The sequence below is a fragment of the Aotus nancymaae genome, unplaced genomic scaffold, assembly GCF_030222135.1.
Source record: "Aotus nancymaae isolate 86718 unplaced genomic scaffold, 86718_ANA_hifiasm-v0.15.2.pri h1tg000014l, whole genome shotgun sequence".
Taxonomy (NCBI): domain Eukaryota; kingdom Metazoa; phylum Chordata; class Mammalia; order Primates; family Aotidae; genus Aotus; species Aotus nancymaae.
Genome location: NW_026988425.1, coordinates 121902559 through 121927066, shown reverse-complemented (window position 1 = coordinate 121927066; position 24508 = coordinate 121902559). Strand labels below are relative to the sequence as shown.

Below are 24508 nucleotides of genomic sequence, written 5' to 3'. Positions count from 1 at the left end.
TCTTGATAAAAAAAAAAAAAAAACCAATGTTGAAATACAAAGTTAAATATCTGCGTTAGAAACTTTCCAGATTACATTAAGGGATGTCGCAAATAACTGTTTAACCCACAGAAATGACTTTTCTGGGAACCTCAATGATCCAGAGTGCAGCTGAGAATAAAAACTTTTTTAACAAAAGACATCATGAGCAGACTAAGGAGAACATAGCAAGGGCACGCACTAAAACATATGTACTATTTACTGTTAGTTTACACTAAGTTCTAATTGTCTTAATAACGTCAGTTAAAAGAGAGGGCTTTTGGAAAAGAACTAGGAACAGAGGGGACAGACAACATTACAAAGCACATTCCGACAGCACAGAAGTCCCCCACTGCCCAGTAAGAAGACACACAGACTCCTACGACACCAGCTTGGAATGGCTTCCTCCTCATCACAGCCTATCACAGCATCAGAAAAACCCCCACGGCAGAAATGGCTAACATGCAAGTCTATCAAATAAAATGCCATCAATAATTTCCGAGGACAGAATTAGTTCATCAGTTTCCATTTTTATATCTATCTGCGTACAGGGCAAACAGCTTTACTTTGCTTCTCTTTGACTTCTTTAAAGGAACACTTGCATCCCTCAAGGACTAATTTCAATTATTGTGAAACTGATTCATTTGGAGCATTTGACTCCCCAGTGACAGCAGGTGAGAGAGGGCAGCCATCTCCTAAGCATGCGTATTGGTTACGATCTCTGTATTGAGCTTCTTGTATGAACGCCACAGCTTGAGCTTAAGACCTGGGTGATGGGTTGATGTGCATAGCAAACCACCATGGCACATGTTTACCTATGTAACAAACCTGCATATCCTGCGCGTTTCCCAGAACTTAAAAGTTGATAAAAAGTAAAACAACAACAACAACACAAAAACCTCCGAAGCTCAGGGGTGGGGAAGCCTGGTCTGAGTCTGTTGGGGACCAAGCACACGCAGCAGACTCTGGCTGGGCAGGTGAGCAGAGTCCAGCTGCCCCCGTTTGGAATCCAGAACTGAGAGCATCCGTCACCAGTGGGACGTGCCTGTCTGGCTTCTGGAAGCTTAGTGTCTCGAGCGTGAGGCCAGGCCCCCAGGGAAGCACACCAGGAAAAGGCCAGGCTACAATTACAGGTTTATTCTTCCAGCTGAAACTAAATCCAAGAGTTCACTTTCACCATTCAGCAAGTCATCACTCGGTAACAGCGAGAAATTAAAAACTGGGAAGAAGAGTTAAGTTAGTGCGGGGAGGAAAGTGCAGCCAGGAAGAGAGGCCCATTTGTAGAAAGATGAAATTTCGTGGGTTAGATAATAGAGACTGTCAGTGAAAATTGCTGATTCCAGATTCTTCCCGGTATCAATTCCAAAGGGGAGGGAAAATGAGAAGGTGGCAGAAAAGAATATAAATAAGGGGGCTGGAAACAGATTACAGTGATCGGATGTCTGCTATACTTCATCTCCGAGCATACGCCTCCAAAAAAGAGAAAAAATTCGTTTGCTCATGACATTGATCTGTAACAAGCAACTTTAAAAAAAATTCAGACTGTTTGGCTCTAACCATATTTTCCCATCACAATATTTTTTATTTTGTAAGATCGGTTTCTTTATACTACACCACACTAGTAAGTAATCTTGTAAGTAGTTTCTACTGTTGATTTTTCTCTCCACTAAAACAAAAATTTAATGAAAGGGTCAGTAAATATGGCCTACCGATTATGCTGGCTGTATTGTTTTGAACTCCAAATCAGGGTAAAGGGTCTAGAAGGAACTGTTGTCTTTGATTTGTGAATTAGCATACAACGAACCTTATGGAGGGATAACATTAAGCTACATTGAGCTGTAGACACGGCTCACATTTTACAAAAGGAACAGAATAGCATGGAATCAGGACTGAGCTGTAAGGTGTCTCAGGCAGAGGTGAAAATGGCAGTCATACACGTAGATGCTACTGGCACCGATTTCCAGTAAATTCCATTGGCCAACGGGCCACTCAGATAAACTCAAAAAGAACATGTTTTCAGAAAAGGAGATTTGGGGGAATTTCATTTTTCATAAGAGAGACAATAAAAACTGGTGTTTTAAAACCAGAAAACTTTAAAGAGAATCTCTACTACTGGAAGAAGTTGTATAAAGAAAGAGGACCCCTAAATTAGAAGGGGCTTCTATCTTCTGAGATCTGTGTGGGGACCTTGGAGGGGCTCTTGGCTATCCAGAACCACACAGCATGACCCTAGAGAATCCAGTGTTAACATGTGAGGACAAATGAAGGGGCTTTGACAAAGTCATCCTCCTGAAAGCAGGACCACCCTGGGAAATTGCACCGCCGGGGCTGGGGCTCAGATAGACCGACTCTGGCGTGTGCCCCAATTATCAAGAGCATCACGAGTCAATTTAGGAAAACAGCAGACCATTGCTGGCTCCCATGCTCCACTGTCTGCTTGCCCGTCAGACCGCCCACCTGCCGGGGCCACTCGCCCACCCTGGGCCTCGGACCTGCACTTTCTGCTGCTCCCTCCCTCGGCAGGCGCTCTTGGCAGCCTCACGCTCAGCGGCCTCTCCAGGCCAGGCCCTGTACCAGGGCACTGGCTACCCACCCTCAGCCAGGCAAGCTGCCTGGGTCCACAACGGCTATAAGGAGGTCTCTGCAGAAGATGGACCAGAAGCCAGGACAAAGCAGACAGCAGCACTGTCCCCCACGGGGGAGGAGGGAGCAGCCAATGTCAGGCAGTTGGGGCCATCGACCCCAGGGAGAACACTCAAGATCCCAGCGCTCCAGGCCCATCTACCACCTTTCCTCGGCCTCAGCCCTGCACTGCTTCCCTTCAACTGGCAGAGGCTGTGCACCCGCCAAGACGACAGGCAGTCATGGCTCTGTGCATTGTCTGAGATCTCCCTAAAGGCTACGTTTACACTTTAAAAGTGTCCTAAAAATTGTAAAGAAAGAGGTAAATTTTTGTATGTTGTCAGATTGCTGATAGGACTTAAAAACATCAACAGTAAAAGGACCATAATACCTTTACTTTCTGGTTTCTATATATAGTATTTTGAAATCCTGCACAACCAAAAGAAAACACACAACCTCCCCACTTCGCCGCCAGTAGCAGGAGCCAAGCACCTGGGGTTAGGGCACAACATGAAGATACCACTTTCACTCTTCCCAGAGTTTGTGTTGGAATTTTCACTCTGAAGCTGATATTACAAAGAAAACTACATTGAGAATCACTTCCAGCGTTCACGGCGACCTGTCTTTGTTGATTACAGAGCCTTCTGAAAACAGTTAATTTAAATGTCATGTGATCAGAGGCTCAGCCGACATTGGGAATTAAGTGCCGAGAGACCCAAATCTGAAGGCCACACATAGTGCCCTGCAACTTTCTCCGCTTGATTAAAACTCTTTGAGAAAGATAATTGCTCCTTCTGAAAGTAAAACGAATGAGGAAATTCTCTAAGTGCGGTGTCAGCTGGAGCTGGGGGTTATGGATAAAAGCAAAAATCAAGAGAAGCCAAAGGTGGGGAAAGTGAAGGCCGTGGCTCTCGGCCTGGCCCGTGCCTCTAAAGTGCCCAGCACCGGCCCACGGGCAGCAGCGCACCCCAGACAGCGCTTCCAGACCCGGGTCTCCTAGCCCTCCTCAGCCCCAGCTCAGAGGCCTCGGAGGCCTCACCATCTTCCCTTCTTCCTTTCTGCCCCAGGTAGGTTAATCTCACCGCTCTGCCACCGCCCTGGCCTCCCAGCCCACAGCGCAAGGAGGCAGAGAACCGTGCGCTTCTGCCGCGCGACGGAGCCTGTGCGCTCGGCCTTGCTACCCACGGCTTCCCAAGGACCAGACCGGCGACCTTCCAGAACGCCCTCCTGGTCTGTAAACACCAGGCCCTCTGGGCTCCGGGGCGGTTTCATCAGTAGGTGAGCACCTTCCTACTCCCCTCTAGCTCTGCTGGTGAGCTGGGTAGAAGCTAAGCTCGGAAGGTGCCCATTCTTCTCGCTTTGCTCGGAGGACCTGTTTCCCCAGTCTTCTAACTGCAGCTCCGCGATGTGGCTCCCAGGCTCGCTCTTGGAGTTCTCGAGCACCTCTGACCCTCAAAGCCAGACTCGTCCACCCTGGAAACCATCCCAGGGGTTTTTGCAGGAGCGAGACCCCCGCGCTCCGAGTCAACGTGACGCTCACCTCCACTCGCGATCAAAGCGGGCAGTGCAGGGAAACGTCGGGGCCGCGCGGGGATGCCTGCAGCCTGGCACCGCGCGGGCGCTAGACGGCCTCGGTCTGCCGGCTTCGAGGCTCACAGCGCCGAGCCCCATAGCCTGCGATCCCGCCCAAGATGCCCCGCGAAGGGTGCGGTTTCTAGAGGTCCGAGCCCGGGCAGGGAAGCTCGGGTCTCGGGAGCGCCCGGCCGACTCCCGGCCTGCTGGCCCCTGGCCCCGGCACCCCGAAGCCGGCTGCGCAGCGCGGAGACTGGCGGCCGTCGGGTGGGAGGGGCGCCCACCTCACCTTGGTGAACTTGACCTCCAGGTTGCGGATGGGGCGCGGCAGGGCTGGAGGCTTCCTGTCCGGCTGCCCGTTTTCCACGGCCCCGTTAGTGGTGGCCATGGCTCCTCCGCGCTCCCTGGCCCGAGGCCCCCGAGTCTGCGGCGCACTGGCTCGGCCCGGGCACTGCGAAGCCTGCTCCCGGGGTGACAGCTCTCCGCCGCTTTATGCAGCGCCCCACGCCTCCCCCCGGAGGGGGCCGTCTAATTGGCTGCAGGACCGGAGGAAGGGAGGGCGGGCGGCGGGAGGGAGGGGAGGGGGCCGGCCCGCCTCACCCCACCCCGCCCGCCGCCCCTGCGGGAGCCAGAGTGCCGGCCGCGCTGCCCGCGTGCTGCGGACCGCCCCGTGCGCTCTCTAGCCCTGGAGGCTGCCCTTGGACTAGCTCCCCGAAGCGCCGCCGGGCCCCGGAAGTCGCGGGTATGAGACACCCGACCCCGTAGGGAGCTGAGCCGCAGGGGCCACAGCACCCGGCTGCCTCTCCGAAGTCGGGCGGGCTCTTCCCGCGGCACCTGCAGCCCCCTCCCAGCCGCCGCACCGCGCGCAGGCCCAACTTCGGCCGGCGCGCCGCCCTCCGGAATGCGCGCTCTCTGCTGGGTCCTGCATCGCGCCCGGGTCGAGGCTCCTGGAGGGGCTGCCCCGCGTCGCTGCGCACGTGCCCTGGTCTTGGGTCCAGCTGCCTGATTCCGGCTCGCAGGACGCCCGCTGCGCCCCACCCTGCCCGAGCGGGCACCGCCGGCGGGCGCACCCCGGCCCAGCTGGTCTGGAATTTCCCCGCGGCCCTGGGGCTTCACACGCAGTGGGGCAGAAGGCGAAAGCAAAGCGCGGGGCCATTCATTCCAGCGCTACGCTGTGGAGCCCTGGCGCCGCTGGGCCTCTGACCTTCACGGACGCACACCGCCCTCCATCCCAGAGCCCTGGGTTGCAATTAATTTGATTTTTAAAACGCGTAAATTGTACCTCGATTAGAAAATGATGATAAAAAAAAGCATGTAAGATCTCTGCTGCTAATCGTTTTAAGAGGTGAAATTCTCATCGCACATAACTTCCCGGGAGAGGGAGGCACGGCTAGCTCCTCTCCTCTTGCCATCTGGGAAATGCTCCATCAGTCCCCAGGACTTGACCCAGCCCCCATCTGAGACATGGAAGCGGCTTCTGGTGCATGCCATTTCTCAGGTCGCTGGAACAATGACGGGAGGCACGAACTCCTGACAAAAGCTGTGCTTTAATCCTCAGATAGGCTCAGCCGCTTCAGTCCGTCTCTTTCTGTAATACCCAAGTAATCAACAAGGGAGAGGGGTCTCCGTATTTTCCTGAGGCTCCTCCTGTTTTGAGGCCTCCGTGTCCATCTCTGTCCCGTGGTGTCCTTCGGGATGGAGGGGTAAGCTTTGAAGCTTTTGGAAACCCCGTATCTGACTTTTACCCTGTGGTGGTGGAAAGGTCCTGTGCTGTTATGGGCTGGAGTGCGCAGCTGAGGGCGGGGAAAGGGGATAGTGGGCCCTGGAGCCTGGCAGGCTTGACCAATATCAGCAGGCTAACACTGGTGAGTGTGAGCAATGCCAGCTCTTTCCTCAGCTGCTTCTGCCAAATCCTGGGCTCCCTGCCCTCTTGGCTTCCACTTAGGTCTCCTGTAAACTTCTGGGCAGATGCGCCATGCCAGGGCCCCCGGCTGGGTGCTGAGCTCTAGCGTTTGGGTGCCTGAGCCCAGGAGGACTGTCAGAGTGATCGACAGGCCCTTCCTGCATGGAAGCCAGGGGCTCAAGGCCAGTGGGTGCACCAGGCACCAGGGAGTGAACTCCCATTCGGAGACTTTATCTGGCATTCTGGTTGGTTGAACTTATGTCACTGCCAGGATTTTTTTTTTTATCTGAAATAAAATTTATAGAGGAAACTGTGTTAATTAAATAATTGCTGGATTGATGGGGGAGGCAAATAGGGTTGAGCTTGAAACTCTGCTCCTTTAGGGAAAAGAGTTGAGCCTATTTGCTCAAAGGTAGACAGCCACCACTTTGTTGGCTATGAAGTCAGGGACGAAAGCCACCTCACCTCGCACTCAGACATCCTTGTGCCCGAGGTCTGGTCTCAGGAGCCAGTTGCAATGATGCCATCTGGCTCACCTGCAGATACTCCGTTTGATACCCACGTGATCCTGGGAGCCTGAGATCAGACTGGAGCACTCAGCCACAGACCTTGTCACAGCAGCTGGTTCTCAGAGAGCAGATCAGGAGAATGGGCCTCGCTCTGGGCTTGTCCAGACAAGCAGGCTGTACCTCTGCTCCCATCGGCGGGAGGGGTGGAGGCAAACGCGATTCTCCCCATTTTACAGGTGAGTAAACAGAGGCGTGCAGATACTTGTCCCAGACATCACCATCGGTGGAGAAACTAAGGCCAGACTGTGTGAGAGTGGGTGGTGCACGGCAGGGAGGAGGGGCTTCTCTGACATTCCTCTGACCTATTCTTTCACGCAGGTGGGCATGTGTGACCCAGGGGGGTCCCAGGTCACTGGGGCTGCATAGGACATAGTGAAGACACCAAGTGCTTTGAAGGTCAAAAATGGTGGGAGTAACCCATTTCATTGTGCCTTTCCTAGGAATCATATCTCCTAGCTGTGGCTTCAGAGGCAGGGACTACAGGGGCTGGGAAGGAGGAAGATTTACTTTTACTCACAGTGGGTTGCCTCAGCATTGGAGGTGGCAGACCCCCAGCCCCTTCTGGCCACATCCCTGACCTGAGTTCCAGCTGTGCACCCTTGAGTTGGATACTGATCTCTCTGAACTTCCTTTTCCATAATTTCCTTCCCACTTTACGGTGTTTGGGAGGCTCAAGCAAGATAAGGCTCTCAAGAAGTGTTTCATAAGCTGTAGAGTGCTGTCTACGTGCCAGCTCTTCATTTTCCAATTCTTCCTGGAGACTGGTTCCTCTTTGCTGGCTTTTCTTCTTGGAAGACAGCAAGTTCTCCTCACTTCTCTCTGGCTTGCGGGAGCTCCTGGAGTCAGCAGTCCGTTCGCTCATTTCATTGTGAGAAAGTCTTTATTTGTTTTGTTTTCAGCTCTGTGGTACTGCCATTGTCTGCTGATTGTCTTCTTGGTGCATCAAATGAGCTGAGTCCAAGATGTGTCATGTTGCAGGTTTGTTTGTGGATGAACACTCAGTAAAAAGAAGCATGAGTAAAAGACTAAGATAAAACAGAAGTCAGGTGATCACCCCCTAGTTCAACCTAATACCATTTTTTTTTTTTTTGAGACAGTCTCGCTCTGTTGCCCAGGCTGAAGTGCAGCAGCACCATCTCAGATCGCCACAACCTCTGCCTCCCGGGTTCAAGCAATTCTCCTGCCTCAGCCTCTCGAGTAGCTGAGACTACAGGCACACACCACCATGTCTGGCTAACTTTTGTATTTATTTTTACTTTTTAGTATGATCTGAATTGATTACCAACATATGATGCTTTTTTTTTTTTTTTGAGACAGAGTCTCACTCTGTTGCCCTGGAGTGCGATGGCATGATCTCGGCTCACTGCAAACTCCGCCTCCTGGGTTCAAGTGATTCTCCTGCCTCAGCCTCTTGAGTAGCTGGGATTACAGGCACGTGCCACCATGCCCGGCTAATTTTTGTATTTTTAGTAGAGATGGGGTTTCTCCATGTTGATCAGGCTGTTCTCAAACTCCTAACCTCATGGTCTGCCCATCTTGGCCTTCCAAAGTGCTGGGATACAGGCGTGAGCCACCGCGCCCAGTCCCTAATTCCATTTTTAAACCCATAATCATTTGTGGGTGATGTTGAGGTCTGAAGCAAATGTAATGAATAATGATGATGATATTGAGGGAGCCCCTACTGTGTTTCACATTATTTCAGGTCTGGTACCTGAGGCCTGTGGGTACCAGGCCTGCTGAGTGCCCCTTGTGTCCCCACAGCCTCTGTCCAGCTGCAGGGTGCCTCTCCTACCCAGTCTGCTCACCTCCTTCAGTGTTGTGGACTTGAGACAGGGCCCTGGGGCTTGGGCGTGTGTTCTGAACCCCTCACTAGAGAGCCAGGCCCCTGGGCTGAGGGTAGTTGTTCGATGTAGGAAAGCCCAGTCATGCCACCATGCAGCTCTAAGGCCAGCTCGTGGGTGCAGCTCTTGGGTGATGCAGGGGAGGTGACTTAACCTCAGGTTTTTTGGATATAAAATGGGGGTGGCATGTGCTCCTGTGATGAAGGAAGGTTGACTTCACTGTGAACCCCTCCCTGCTGGTATCAGTGAAGTCAATTCCGTGTTTCACGTGAGTTGTTCTGTGTTGCCTAAGCCTGACTTGAACAGGCAGCTACTTACCTTTCAAGCTCACTATAAATTAAGACCCACCAAGCCTTCTCCATACTACAACATTGTTCTGTCTTCAAGGAACACACAAACACGTCTTTCTTTTTTTCTTTTTCTTGTGGAGGGGACAGAATGCTGCTCTGTTGCCCAGGCTGGAGTGCAATGGTGAGATCTCAGCTCACTGCAACCTCTGACTTCTGGGTTCAAGCTCTTCTCTTACCTCAGCCTCCTAAATAGCTGGGATTACAGGCCGCCACACCCAGCTAATTTTTTTGTATTTTTAGTAGAGATGGGATTTTGCCATGTTGGCCGGGCTGGTCTCGAACTCCTGATCTCAGGTGATCCACCTGCATCGACCTCCCAAAGTGCTGGGATTACAGGCGTGAGTCACCATGCCTGGCCAACAAGTCTTTTTCCCTGCAAGTTTCCATCAGTGGTTATACTGAGGCAGGAACACCACAGGTTGGAGAAAGATGAGCTGATAACACCCAAGCAAGGAGAAGAGAAAGGAGCTGCCAGCCTGCCAGACAGCTCTGCCAGCTACTTTTTCTCCAGCCCTGTTGGTCCTTTCTGGCCCTGGGGAAGGCCTTCCCCATACAATATTAGGCTGAGGCAAATCAGTCTTAGACCAAGCAGGAGTAAATGGAGAACTAATTCATAAAAGCAAAGGGGACACATTACAGTATTTGTGGGTCAGGCCTGAGTGAGGCCACACGCACACACACACACGCACACACATGCACACACACGCACACACACACGTGCACACACACACACGAACACATACACACAGCCTTTTTTCCCTTGCACGTTCTTTCCCCTTGGTCTGTACTCTGCCTCTGATGAGCTGTGGCACAGCCGGGAGAGAGCATGGAGGGTGAGGTGGGGAGAGCTGGCCGGCTACCTGATTCTTCTCTCCTTTCTTGCCAGTGGAATCCCATATTATCAAGGGTGGCAATGGAATTTGATAAAACATATTTCCCAGCCTCTCTTGCAGATGGGTGGTTAAAGAGGTGTAAGCTGAAGATTTTTGATTTGGGCTTTCAAAGAAACTGTTAGGCATGGTGGCTCAGGGCTGTAATCCCAGCACTTTGGGAGGCTGAAGTGGGAGGATCACTTGAGGCCAGGAGTTCGAGACCAAAGAAGCTCTTTACATGGGACTGAGTCAGCTGAAAGGCTCTTTTTCCTTTCTGCTGCCTGGAACATAGACATGAGAGCTGGGTCTCCAGCAGCCATCACGTAACCATAATGCAATTCTGAAAGGGAAGTTACATGGTAAGGAAGTTGGAAGAATCACGTAAGAAGAATCTAGGTCCCTGATGGCCCTGGAACCAGTCTTTCATCCCTGAATATTTTTTCTTGGATTTTTTTTACATGTGAGCAAAAGGAAAATTCCTGCATTATTAAAGCCCGCCATTTGGGTTTTCTGTTATACATGGCTGACCTAATCCTAAGCAGCATAGCTGGCGGCTGGCCATCGCTATGACAAGAAAAGCAAACTTTTAAATTCAAGTGGAATAATTATCTCATTTTTGTGTAAACAGAGCAGCACAGATATAAAAATCTTATCACCATCTCTCTTATTTTTGACATTAATCAAATACCCTTGATGCGCTGTGCTCAGGTTTATAATATATTCAACAAACACAAAAACAAGGCCTGGGATGGAATAAATGGAGCTAGCTCATTGATTCATTCATAGTTTTAATTGCCTAAATTGAATGGTAAGGTCCTGCTAGGCAAGAGAATCTGTTTCGTACAAAAGCCCCGTGGAGCTGCCATCCTCTGGTGCCCATAGGTGTTAATTGTGTCCTCACATCTACTGAGGAAGGCACCAACACTCAGAGAGACTGTGTGACAGTAAAAGTCCCTGGGCCACCCAGACCTGAAAGATACTTGGCCAGGACAGCACTCAACCCAGGCATCAAGAGGTCAGACTTCGTTTTAAAGTAAACAAAATGTCACTCCATATGATCACTGGATTTTGCTCATAATACTTCACTCTTCTCAATACCACCACTGGCCATTCTCAGTGGCATGAGGCTCCGCTTGCAGACTTTCCAGTCATCTTCAAAATTCAAGAATTCTAAATTTTGAACCACACTCTTTGGGATTTGAGTTCAATTTACCCCAGACAAAACATACTTCCTGGTTAAAAGGAAAATCGTTTAAGGGGGCTTACAAAAGAAAGGGTTCAGGAAGATTCTTGGATACAAAGTGGTTCTCACTAAATAGTTGTGCTGAGTTAAGCCTAAGTGAATCAAAAACGTACATATTGAATTTCCCTTGAAATTCACATGGGTATAACAATGTCGGGAAAGGGGGCTTAGCAACATGCATTTCGCCAAACCCAAAATGTTTGAAAAATAATTTGAGTGTGTTAAGGTTTGGCGAATCACTCTTGGGTTCATTTATGCTAGCCCCACAGTAAGAAGACTTTCCCCCCGCCCTTCATCCGGGGACCCCCTGTAAAGGAGCATTAGTTACCCAAGAATCTTTCCTTGGATTTTTGCCATTCTGTAAGTCCTGGGGTGGAGAACAGGGTGGGGGATGGAGGGGTTGTTAGAATCTGTGTTATCATGGGAATGCCTGGGGACCCTCTTGCAGTTGTTTCTTTGTGGAATGAGAGTTACTCAGGCAGCACTCTTGAGGTTCCCCTGTAATCAGAAAGTCTCTATAAAGCACATCGTGTCTTATAACACGTTTAGGCAGACAGGAAGCCTATTATGTATGTAGCAGACAGGAAGCCTATTTACGTATATTTTCATCTAGTTTCCTACGGCATTATGGTGATTCCAAAACACTCCCAGGGGAAGAGATTAATTAGTGACCTATAGTATTTTCATATTTATAATGTTCTTTATTATTAAGCATTCTGTAAGCATTCAGTATGCATTACATTGTATTATACATTACATTGTATTATGTATTATTTGTGAAGATAGTTTATCAATTAAGAGACAATGGATCTGATATGGTGTGTTTTCCAACAGTGATAGTAAATAAACACTAGTATTAGGAACAAAATATGGGATTATAGACTTTATAAGATGCATGTAAATGTGCATCTTCTAAATTCCATGGATACTTCCGCTATTGTGAATTTCAGCGCATTATTTTTAATCCCAGGAAGTACTAAGCGTTTGCACCTGCTTACAATGTCCAGGGATTTCACTGCACTTCTCCTGTTGGCCACTAGATGTCACAGGACCAAGTTGAGTAGGAGGCTGCCACTGAAGTTTGTTCTACGCAAGCAGCAGGAATTTCCCGACTTAGCAGTAAATGGCAGTGCAAAAGTTTGTTGATAGTGGAGTGCCCAAAACGTCAATTTCACCACAGACATGATACTAGAACTTGTGATTAGTGCCCAGGCTAGCCCACAAAAGCCTACTTGCTTCTTCATCAGTCTAAAATGGGTTCCTAGCTTCGAGATCAGACAGATGCGGGTGCTGTTCTCAGCTCAGGGAGAACTTGACCCTGGCACCTCATCTTTTTGAACCACTGCTTCATTTTCTGAGGATGGGAATAATAATTCCTGCTCAGCAAGGAAGTCACAGGGGTGGGTGAGAGTGGAGGTGTAACAAGTACATTTGCAAGCAGACAGACAAGACCTCACCACTGCCTGACTCTTGAGGGATCCCACAGAAAGCACCACCCAGAACCCTGTCCTGCCTGTTCCCGGCTGTGAGGCATCACGACTGACCTGGCTGCTCTGTTGGGCCCTGGGTGCCCACCTCATCCCCATCCCTTTCTGTCCCTCTGACAGACAAGACTACCCAGGACCCTCCACTAGAAATTTGTCAAGGATTTCCAACAGGATAAACAACGGCAAAGGATAAGTGTGTATGAGCCTAGGAGGTCAGCCTTGCAGGCAAGTAAACTGGGAAGGATTCCTACGAGGCATTTACCAGCCTCATTGTTTAATCTCCCTTGGTCTCAGATTCCTTGACTGTAGAAGATGATGGTACCTCCTTCATGGGATGAGAAACACAACAGAGATCACTGATGTAACAGGTCCGGCCCCTGCCTGGTGTACAGAGGATGCTCTGTTTATGTCACTTGAGAGACTCTCTTGCTAGGGGGATGGACTTCAGTCTCTTCCTTCAGCCCTGGCCAAGAAACCTCCAGCTGGTTAGGCAGCTTCTCAACCCTTCTAGAACCTTCTTCCTGGTCTTCTCTCTGATCTGTGCTACGAGCGGCTTTCAGCAGCTCCAGACTCTTCTCTGGCTGGTGCCAGGCTCCGTTCCTCCAACACCCATCCCCTCACTTGTATTTATGCTTCATCAAGACCTTACAGACACTTTTTAAGCATCTTCTAGGTATCTATCTGGCTTCGGGTTTCTGAAAACCCATCTCTGCCCCAACTTGCTTCTCTCGCTGATTCTTCTCAGCGTTTTTAGTTTCTTCCCCATGCTGCCTCTCAGGCATTGGTGGGGCACTGGCAGCACTGTGTAGACAAGGATCTTGACTCATCATCAGAATGTGCTGATTGATTAGTGATGTCTGCCGTGGGTACAGGATGCAGGCAAGCCCTAGAAACTGGCCTTCTCACATGGTGACATGAGCAGGAGTCACTGGGGATCTTGTTGACAGGCAGGTTGCATTCATAGGTCTGATGTGGGGCTCAGGATTCTGCCCTTCTAATAAGCTACTAACAAGTATCTAACAAGCTACTAACAAGTATCCTCTCTAGATAGGCAGCATCAGCATTTCCTGGGAGCTTGTTAGAAATGCAAACTCCCAGGCCCTGTCCTAGACTTACTGAGCTGGAATCTGTAGGTTGACAAAAGCCTTACCCAGGAGCTTCAAATGCACATCACGGTATGAGAAGGGCCGCCAGGATCTAGTTTGGCTAATACCTGGCCTCTTAGGAAAAGCACTCCCTGCCCCTCTCAAAGCCCACCTTGTCAGAATGGCTGAAACGAGCTCCTCTTTTTCTTGTTTTCTGTTTATTTTCAGGGGGGAGATGACATCACATTCTACTGTGAGCCCAAGGATAGCCCAATACTGGTCCCAGCCAAGATCCCAACTGTCCCTGCTCTTTAGAGGGTCCTTACAGCTATTCCCAAGGGAATGGCTTTGAAGGATTTTAATCAACATAGTTTTACAAGATTAGAGTCTAGAAGTATGAGGGCAACACTATTAAGAAGAGGTTGTACCTTCATTACATTGCATGTAAATTGCTCTTTATACAGATCTTGAATTCTGGGGCTTGAGGAAGGCAGGCTTGTTGGGATGGGATGCATACTCTGGGGAGAAAGGAGGGACCCTCTGTGCACAATGGATGTTAGGTCCTGTGCCCATTGGAGAGGCTGCAATGAATCTCACCAGGCTAAGAGCCCCACTTTGGGATGTGAGGCCCCAGGGGCAACAGGGCACAACAAGGTGTTTCCCCAGAATGGCTGAAGGGGGACATTAAAGGGACAAGTGTGGACAGTGAACAGTTGAAGCAGCCAATGGGAAGGCAGATCTGGGAGACGGCCCCAAGCCTCAGGTTGGAGAGGCGAGGCAAGGACGGGGTGGGGTCATCCACGTGGGCTTGGAGCACCTGCCCTGACTCAGGCTGAGTGGTTCGAGATGAAGGTTTCGGGCGAGCTGGGGACCTGTGGGCTGTCTCAGGCACTCAGCCCCGCCCAGTAGTGGCCCAGCCTCCTACGAGAGAGCATTGACTTTAGGCATTGTGCATATTCCAGCTCGTAGGGTGGCCACATTATCATACACATATGATTTTGTAGACACAGAATCATAATGATGCATTTATTTGTGTAGTTCTTCTTTGATGTCGGTCTTCTTTACTAGACAGAGGTCCCATTTATGTTATAGACAGAGAGATTCAGTAGCTAGTTACAGGCTCCCCGACTCCAGCACCTGCATCTCTAACCCCTGGGGTACCTAGCAGAGGTCTCTATCCCTCCGCTTCCTTCTCTGCAAAAGTGGGTGGCTTGGCAATGCACAGCTATGGGGACTGTACGGTGTTGCTCTGCTGGACTGTTAAGGAAATGGACCTCTCCAGGTGGGGGTGCTGGGGCTGGGGCTGGCTGGGTGTGTGGTCACCTTTCAGCTGCTCAAGGAGGAGGTCTCCAAGGCTACGGCACATTTATTGGCCAAGGTTAGGGTTGTGTTTGGTCCCAGTGGAATGGAAGGGAAGACTAAGGGAAGATGATTTTTTCTGTCATACCTGAACAAGGCTGGAATATAAAGAAACACCTTCTGAAGTGGAGCTAACTTAAGCGTGAGGACTGACCCGGAGAATGAAGGAATACAGCCCAGTGCCACACCACTCAAACACTTCACACCACTCTCCCACCCAACTCCCAATCCCCTTCCACTCTGAATCAGCTGTCCCCGCCCGGCAAGGCCTCCAGTGATCTGCCTCTACACTGCCTCAGTGTGGCGTGTGCTCACCAGGGCCGGCTGGCCAGGGTGACCTCTGTTGCTGAAACAGAATCACTCACTCCTGCTCAGGGCCTTTATAATCACCACTGCCCCGGCCTGCAGTGCTCTCTTCCTCAGATGTTTGCATGACTGATCTCTCCTCATTAGAGTCTCAGCTTAAATGCCCCCTCCTCAGAGAGGCCTCCCCTGACCAGTCTGTCTGAAACCCCACAACCTCACACTTCCCTCCCGCATCCTGTTCTGACATCTTTATGGCCCTGATTATACATTTCCTCTTTGTTTGCTGAAGGACTCCCGATTCTACAACCGAAGTGCGAAAACGCAGGGGAACCCCCCCAACGCCAGCCACCAGGTGGCATCATTGACCTAGGACAGCTTGGTACTGAATATTGCAAAGGGCCCCCAAATACTCAAAATTGGCACCTTCACCAACCACCTGGGAGTTGGATAGGTTATTAGTAGACCCGCAGTGAATGCATCAGGACTAATAGTCTTTCCGGAACAAATTAAAATGAGACCTTAGGTTGGTGTCATAAAAAAAAGCTCTGCTTGTTTTCCCATCCGTGACTGGGACATTCATAGACGAAGTGACACTGTCAGTGCTTGGCATAGTGTTGCATCCCTGGTGGAGGCCGGAGAGCTCTCCAAAACCCATGTCTTTAGAAACGCTGCACCATAGCACAAGTGTGTGTCCACGGCCGTGGGGTTAGCTGTTAGCTAGGGCAGAGGAGCCCAAGCCATCTGACCCCCCTCCTGGGATACCTTCTTCCACGCCATGCAAAAACCCATGACCCCACGCCTGGGCCAAAGCACGCTCTTGGATTAAATAGGGAAGACGTTTGGAGGTAGGTGGCTTGGCACACATCGTCTGTAACAGACACTGCTTACCTACAGACCCGTCTCATCCAGCAACTTCCTAGCAGTCTAGCAACAATCCAGCAACTTCCTTTCTGCTAACCTTTGTGATGGAAGAAAGTTATTTTTGGTAACTTTCCCAATCCACAAAACCAATCCCACTTTAAGGTGGGAAAGTACAGTGTAACAATGGCATGACTGTTTTTTTTTTGTTGGTGAGATGAAAATGTTTAAGCTTGGCTCTAACACCAGTTGCTATTGAAAGGTACTGCCTTGTACAAAATAACAAATCAAATCCCAAACTGTCTGTTTACGGTTATTACGGTTCACTTCATTAAGCCATAACTCTGATTACATTCTTTCTGCTGCCCTACCCTGAAGGCTGAGCTCTGAGGCCAGGGGGCCGGGCCTGCTCTTCTCTGGGAACTGCGTGTCCAAAAACATATTTGGGCAAAACAGATGAGTTGTGGACAAAGGGAACTCTCAGGCTTTGAGGGGACCTTACTCGAGGGGCTCCTTCTGAGCCCTGGAGTCATGCTCCCCCATCCTCGTCTCTTGAGGCCCCGGGTCCCTGTTGCACCTGCAGAGATTCAGGTGAGAAAACTCTGGTTGGAGAAGGTAAGGTGCAGGTGTGAGTTGGTTTTAATCTGAGATAATAATGCACAGGCTTTCAAAGAATGAGATGGAGTGAACAGAGAAGCCCATGGTTGTGGGTACAGAGTGCAGATGCCCTGACCCTCCGTGTCTCAGTCCATCTGTCAACTCACCTTTCATCTTGGTGACATTTTCCCACGGCTCCCTCCTGCTATAAACGACTTATGAAACACCGGATAGAGACCATCCTCAACCCCACACAGGCAGTCCTTGACTGTGTGTCCTTGCAGTCCCTGCAGAGTTCTGGCCTCAAATGCACTGTCAGGAGTATTCCTTTGCTCAAGAGGTTGAGTATGGAGGAGAGAAGGCAGGCGAGGGAGGTGGGTTGCTCTGGGTTGCATCCTCACCCTCAGTGGTGTGGGGCCTTCAAGCTCTTTTGCCTCTCTCAGCCTCCTCACCTATAAAATTCAATCACGCCTACTCATGGGGGCAGCAGCTAGTCCCCAGCGATGGCCTCCACGAATGGAGCCTCCTGGTGTCCATGTCTCTGTGCAGTCCCCGGCTATGCTAACTCTGGGCTGGCCCTGCCACTGCCTTAATTACAAAGTGCTGAGTCGTGCCAGGTCAGTTCCAGACCTGATCCTTGGGAAGCTGGGCAGCTTATGACTCTGTACTATTGTGAGCCTGAGCATCCATGTAAGAAGTCCAGGTAGCCTTCAGGAGAGACCACATGGAAGATCCACGTGCAGCGGGAGAGGCCCCAGCACCCCAAGGAGAATCAGGCCCGGGTGTCCCAATGTCCTGGCTGAGCCCAGCCTCCCAGGCACTCCTGCCAAAGCTCCAGGGAGGTGAAGCAGTCACCTTGGACATCCAGCCACTGCTGCCACCTGACTGCAGCTGGAAACCCCAAACAAGACCAGCAGAGGGACCCTCCATCTGAGCCCCAGTGAACCCTTAGAATCATGAGAAATTCAAAAAATGCCTGTTGCTTTAAGCCCTGAGCTCGGAGGCACTTTGCTATGCAGAGATAGATCACAAGACATAGGCATACCTTAAAGTGAGGAATGCCAGCTCCCTGCACCACTTCCATGGTGAGGATCGGAAAGATTTTCTGCTAAGTGTCAATACAGCTCCTGACACATGGAGAGTGCTCAAAAATAGCTGGTTTTCTTATAAATAAATGCAGATAGGTGGTTTTCCCTCTCCTGTGCCCTAATTATTATAAACACTGACCTCTCATGGGCCCTGGCTCCTGATATCCTTAAATCTTTATTTTTTTTTTTTTGAGACAGAATCTCACTCTGTTGCCCAGGCTGGAGTGCAGCGGCCCGATCTTCGCTCACTGCAACCTCCACCTGCCGGGTTCAAGAGATTCTCCTGCCTCAGTCTCCTGAGTAGCTGGGATTACAGGCACCCACCGCCACCTGTGGCTAATTTTTGTATTTTTGTAGAGACAGAGTTTCACCATATTGGCCAGGCTGGTCTCAAATTTTTGACCTCAAGTGGTCTGCCTGCCTTGGCCTCCCAAAGGGCTAGGATTACAGGCATAAGCCACTACATCAGCCCCCAATATCCTTAAATCTTGCTTAACTCCATGGAAGGAGGCTTCAGGTGTACCAACCCACTGGCAGAGCCATGTTGCAGGGGCATGTCATTCAGAAAACATTTACAGGCCTTCTCTTACATGCCAGACACCACGCCAGGCACTGAGGCTCCTGCAGACGGCACCACAGACCCAGCATTGATCTCATAGCTGGTATATGGCGGGGAGAAGACAGACATGGACTGAGAAGCTGTAAGCCTGAGCAGTGGTGTGGAGAAGGGCAGAAAGGGAAGGCTTACTTTGGTTTAGTTCAGCTGCAAGTGACGAAGACTAGAAGCAACATCACTGAAAGAGGACACGGGTTTATTTTCACGTAAGAGAAATACAGCCATGGGAAGTCAGGGCTGGCAAGGCAGCTCCACAGTCACTCATCAGAGAGTCTACTGTCTTCTTTCTTTCTGCTCAGCCCTCTTAGCTTCTAATGTGCATCCTCACATTGGTCTCAAGGTGGCTGCTGGAGTTCCAACCATCATGGCCACATTCCATGGGGAAGGGCAAAGAAGAAAGTTGGCCTCCTAGTTTAATTATCCCCCTTTCAAATAACTTTCTCTGAGGTATCCTCTACCCCAAAGTCTTCTGCTTACACCCTCTTGGCCACAGATGTCTGTAGACTTGGGAAAGGTAGTGCTTTAGCTGGACCTATTGCTGCCCCAATACTATAAGGGTCTCTCAGTCAAGAAGAAAGCGGACTACGTATTACTGCTTGGCAACTGGCATCCTTGACCCCAGGGACCACTCCCAAGCACAGAAGTGATATTTTTCAGCAGAAAGAAAGCATGAGCCAATTAGACAAAGAGCATTACAGACAGAGAGCATTACCCCACAGAAAGCCCAGAGGTGAGAAATCTCATGAATCCCTCAAGGAATTCACAGGAGTCCAGCGTGGACCTCTTCCCCTCAATATAATTCCCTCATCTGTTTAGCAGGAGCTTACTTTAGCTTAGGATCTGGGAAAACACAAGCCTCCCCTCCCACCCGGAAAAGAAGCTGGGGTCACCAATCACCTTCGGGTCTGAGTGAGCTTCCACTTTTCCCTGAGAGCAGACTTGACAGATGAAAGACATGGAGGAGCTGGGGCTCTGAGACAGGAAGGGGTGGGGGTGGGGAGGGGAGAGGAACTGTTAAAACAAGGAAAAGTGGATCCTTGCCTTCCTGTCCTGGGCTGAGGGGTCCAGGACCCCCTGAAGCAGCAGCCAGGGAGGCTACAGCCATGAGACTTCTGGCAACTTCCAGGAGGACCCAGGGGCAGTGGCTCACGCCTATAATCCCAGCACTTTGGGAGGCCAAGGCAGGTGGATCATTTGAGGTGAGGAATTTGAGACCATCCTGGCAGCATGGTGAAAAGCCCATCTCTACCAAAAATACAAAAATTAGCTGGCATGGTGACATGCACCTGTAGTTCCAGCTACTCAGGAGGCTGAGGCAGGAGAATCGTTGGAACCTGGGAGGCAGAGGTTGCAGTGAGCTGAGTTTGTGCCACTGCACTCCAGCCTGGCAACAGAGTGAGACTCTGTCTCAAAAACATAAAGAAAGATTCCGAGGATGGTCTGGAGGACAAACAAAGGAGAAGATTTGGTGCAGGAGGAGGACGAAGATTCCCGGAAGAGCTGCCCTCGCCTGGGCTGCTCGCTTGGACTCCTGTTTGCTGATTTAGTCTAATAAGTGCAAGCATGAACCAATATTTTAAAATTAGAGTCTCCTGAGCTCTGGGCCCTACAGCAATGACTCCCCGAAATTCCTTTTGTTCTGATCTCACACATCAGTTCAATATGTGAGGGGGTCTGAAGGAAACTCAGCTAGAAATGCAGGCTAGATAAATGTAAAACATGTTGTTTTCTTTCTCTTTCTCTTTTTTTTCTTTTGTCTTTCAACACTTGGGGCCTGCCACGCCCACTTCAAGGAAAGAGCCTGCATTTTAAGTTAGCCTTGTTTTCTGGGACTGGTGGGAACGTCTTCATTTTTCAGGTTTCTGCCTGTGGTTACCTTGCCAGGCTTTTCAGGCCCTGCGTGTCCCCTCTTCCGCTGCATCCCAGCTCCTCCTGGCTGGATTCCCCAGCGCATCTGCTGCGGGCTGGGTGCCCAATCATTTTCCATTAATGCCTCTGGACAGAGAGGCCTACACAGCTGCACAGCTTGTGATGCAACGTACCCGACACATATACTCCCTCCTGTCCCCGGCCAACCCTGGCCAGAGAGCCATCGGAAACTGGTGTTTACTGGGAAGTGATTTAACTTTGTAACACGGTGACCACAAGCCCCACTCCGCCAGCCGACAGGGCCCCAAATATTTCCTCTTTTCATGAGCTTCCCATCCCCCCGCCCCCACAGTTGCTGTTTAGAAAAGTGTGGCTCGGGAAGGGGAGGAGACAGTGGTAGTCTCGGAATCTGGGGATGAAAGAGTCTTTGGACACTGTCATTAGAGGTCTGGGCTGCTGTATAGACTGCAAAATGTTCATAGCTGTTCCCTCGAAAAGTGGGTTATAACTCCTTAAATATACCCAAGTCATCGCTTTCAGGCGCTGCCTCTCATTTCTTAGAAGGCATTACATCGCTGTAATATGCAACAGTCTAACATAACATTAAATCATCTTTTAAAGTTTCATCTAGTTGAGCCTGAGCCAAGGTATTCTTGGGTTGGGTTTGCACATCCACCCTTTGTTTTTTATATAGTTAAAAAGAAACACACGACAAAATACCTACCAAGTGATCTCACTCTCGTTGGTGTCCAAGAGTGATCTCTTGGCTAAGTGGGTCTCTTTGGTTTCTAGGGGGCCCGAAGGAGGGCTTCATTTTCAAGACCAGCAAGTATTCTCTGAGTGTCCGTCACACACACCGGACTGCAGCCTGAGGGGCTGGGAGGAGGTGCGGACTGGAAAAGTCGTGGTTTTCCAGGGATGCCAGAGACTTGGAGAGAGGCTAAGCCAGAGCTGGGAGGAGGCAAGTGCTTTTGCCCCTGACATAAGATGCTTCAGCAGCGCCTTCACCACACACATCCTCCACTTCCTCTCTGCAAAAGACCCCCACTCATTGACTGTGGCCCCAGGTGGGGCTGCTCTCCCCTGAATCTTCGTCCTCCTGCATCACATCTTCTCCTTTGTTTGTCCTTCATACCGTCCTTGGAACCTTTATTTATTTATTTATTTTGAGATGGAGTGTCCCTCTGTCGCCCAGGTTGGAATGTAGTGGCACAATCTCGGCTCACTGCAATCTCTGCCTCCCGGGTTCCAGCCATTCTCCTGCCTCAGCCTCCTGAGTAGCTAGGACTACAGGCACCCACTGCCACACCTGGCAAATTTTTGTATTTTTAGTAGATGGGGTTTTACCATGTTGGCCAGGCTGGTCTCGAACTCCTGACCTCAAGTGATCCACCTGCCTTGGCCTCTTAAAGTGCTGTGATTACAGGCGTGAACCACAGTGCCCAGGCTCTGTGGAAACTTTAAATAGCTCTCAGTCAACTCTGCTTGGGTTAGACTTGGTTGCTCACATGTCTGTCTCCTCACAGATAGTAAGAAGGAAGCCATGTCTTGGTCACTCAAAAATTTTGATGGCCATCCAGTGTCCTTTGGTGACTCAGTCAATGCAGCAGAACCACTCACATATGCAGCCGGGGAAGATGGGGAGAGGTCGCTTCCATAGCCACCTCCCACCTCCTGCCCAATGTCCAGCTCGGCCCAGCCCCACGACCCACCCCCCAGGGTCCCCACTTCTCACTTCCTGACTCCACTCCTGCCCAGGCCTTGCCCTGCTGGCCTGGGGACTCCCCTGGCCCACTATGTATTCTGGTTCTTCAGAATACATAGTGGGAGTGGTAGAGATGAACGTGGGGGTATCTGGTAGGTGTGACAATATCCTTCCAGTCTCAGCCACTTCCAGAAGTTGCCCAAGCCCTTGGGGCTAGGTGATGGTCAGGTGGAGGGGGACGTGGTTAGGGAAGCAGAGACCCAGATAGCTTCCTGAGTCCTAGGGAGGGTGAGGGCCTACGGGTAGAGTCTCCTGGGAGCACTCTGAGGACTCACTGGATAATCCACACTCTGTCCTCCAGGGATCTGAGCCCTCGGAGCCTCTTCTTGGGGGCCTCGCTGTGGATGAGCCACACTGGCCTCTGCCCCGACCCTGGGCATGTCTAGCAGGGCTGGCAACAGCTGCCCCCAAGCAACCCATGCGCCGACCCCAGCCACTGGGGGCCTGTGTTGCAAGCTGGGCCTCTTCCTGGTCTCCCTGGGCCCAGCCTCTCCTCCCCAGCTGGCTCGGCGGGTCTGGAAACAATGACTGTGGACAGAAACGGCTTCTCATGGGGGTTTTGGAAACCGCGGCTGGGCATCAGCAAACAGCTTTTGCACAGGGCAGTGGCTCCCAAGTAGACGCAGACACGCCGGGAGGTTGAGCGGAAGTGGCAGAGACAATAGGAGGCATTGTGTCTTCTCCCAGGAAGCTCTGCTTTGCGTTGCTTCCAAGAAAATTGACTCTGGGCAGCCCCGTCTATTCCAAAGCAACAGCTTTATATGATTATGTCAGTCGCCGGCTCGGACCAACGCGCCCTGCCTACCTCATTAACAGTGCCAGCAGGGCCCAGCTGTGCCATGGGGGTCTCTGTGCCCTAATTCGTCAGACAAGGGCTGAGTGTAGGAAGTCATAAGAACAATGCATCTTGGAGCAGAAGCTGTCTGTGGAGGGAGTGCGGCTTTGATGTGGGGCATGGCCCTGATTAGGGTTGACGGCTGGGACGGTCAGTGCTCGGGAAGGTGGCATAAGCCCGGATGGCATTTGGGATGCGGGTTTTTGCACCTGGGTCTGTTGAAGTTTGATGAGGTTTAACACGTGCAAACAGTGGCTTTTGTTCTGCAGGACAAAGGCCCTCCTCGACCTGGGCCCAGGCTGAGACCTTGGTGGTGGCAGTGTTTCCTCCCCGTCGCCTCTTGTCACTCTCCTTGTGGAAGTTTAATTAGGACAACGAGCTTTCACAGGCTCATTTCTCACTCCAGCAACTTTCTAACACTTCCTAACGAGGAGGCTGGAGCCTGAGGGCTGTGGGATGGAGAGGGGGCTGCAGGGCTGGCGAGGACCGTTGAGGGGACTGGGAGGGGCTGGGGAGGCGGGGGTGCGTGGAGAGGGGCAGAACAGGCACAGAGGAAGCACAAAACCACAGTGGGTCCCTGGAGAACTGTGGATTGATCTGGGAAGAAGAGAAAATAAAACAAATCTTCACTGGTCTTTGTTTTCTGGGTGGCCAGACAGTAATTTCCCCAAATTCTCTCTGGTTCTCGAAAAGAAAGCAAAGGATCAATCACTGTTGACTTTGTGGCTTTCAGAACTGGATCACACGGGCCGTTACTTAACACCTTAAACGCCTCTTACTGCCATGCAATCCTTTCCCATCCACTGGGTTCTAATCAGAGCGGCTGTGATGACCAAACCAAGCCCCCAGCCCACTCCTGAACCAGGCTCCACTCCGTGCTTTTTATCCAGGTGTGGACACGGTGGAATGCCATTCCCTGGGTAGGGGACAGGGAGCCCACATCAAGGGCATGATCCTGCTGACCTTGATGGAGATGCTGGCTTTCTTGGGCCCAAAGAGCATGAAGAGCTGGGGGTGGAGGGACAGGGGATCCCTGTCTGTCCTCAGCTGTATCAGTCAGTATAGTTCAGGTTGTGCCATAGTAACAAACACCCAAAATGTGCGTGCTTAAAGACCACACAGCTTGTTTCTTCTGCTGCTACGAATCCACGGTGGGTCAGCTAACAGCTCTGCTCCACATCACCCCAACCCCTGGCCCCAAGCTGACAGAGCATGGTCTCATTATTTACAACACCGGCAATTTGATTGGTAGCGGCAGAGAAAGAGATCATGATGGCACACTGGCTCTTGAAGTGCCCTCATGGAGGTAACACATCCTGGTCTTGCTCAGTTTCAAAGCTGTGTGGATATACATAACTTCCAAGCAGGGACATAGGTCATCCTACCATGCTTCTGGAAGCTAGAACTAGAAACATTTGGTGAGTAGTGCTAATAACTTCCTGTTTAGTTATCTGTTGCTGTGTAACAAGTTATTCCAAAACCGAGCCATTTAAAATAATAACTATTTATTTTTCTTACCCAGCAATCTGGAAGCAGCTTAGCTGGGTGGTTCTGTCTCAAAATCCCTCATGAAGTTGTGGTTAAAATGTCAGCCAGGGCTGCAGGCATCTGAAGGCTTGACTGGGGCTGGGGGGTCTGGCTCTGAGATGGCAC

General features: G+C 50.8%; 1 protein-coding gene across 2 annotated transcripts in view; it reads right to left on the bottom strand.

The window, feature by feature from the left end:
- The window catches only part of ALDH1A3 (aldehyde dehydrogenase 1 family member A3), a 36959-nt gene extending 32282 nt beyond the window's left edge, over nt 1-4677 (bottom strand). Inside the window, exon 1 of one of the 2 annotated variants that reach the window (XM_012463881.3) lies at nt 4502-4677. In XM_012463881.3, the coding sequence (XP_012319304.1) occupies nt 4502-4600 (99 nt within the window). In that variant the 5' untranslated portion in view covers nt 4601-4677. The remainder of the gene's footprint in view (nt 1-4501) is intronic. The other variant, XM_012463882.2, reaches the window with a different exon arrangement.
- Between the last annotated feature and the right edge of the window lie 19831 nt (nt 4678-24508).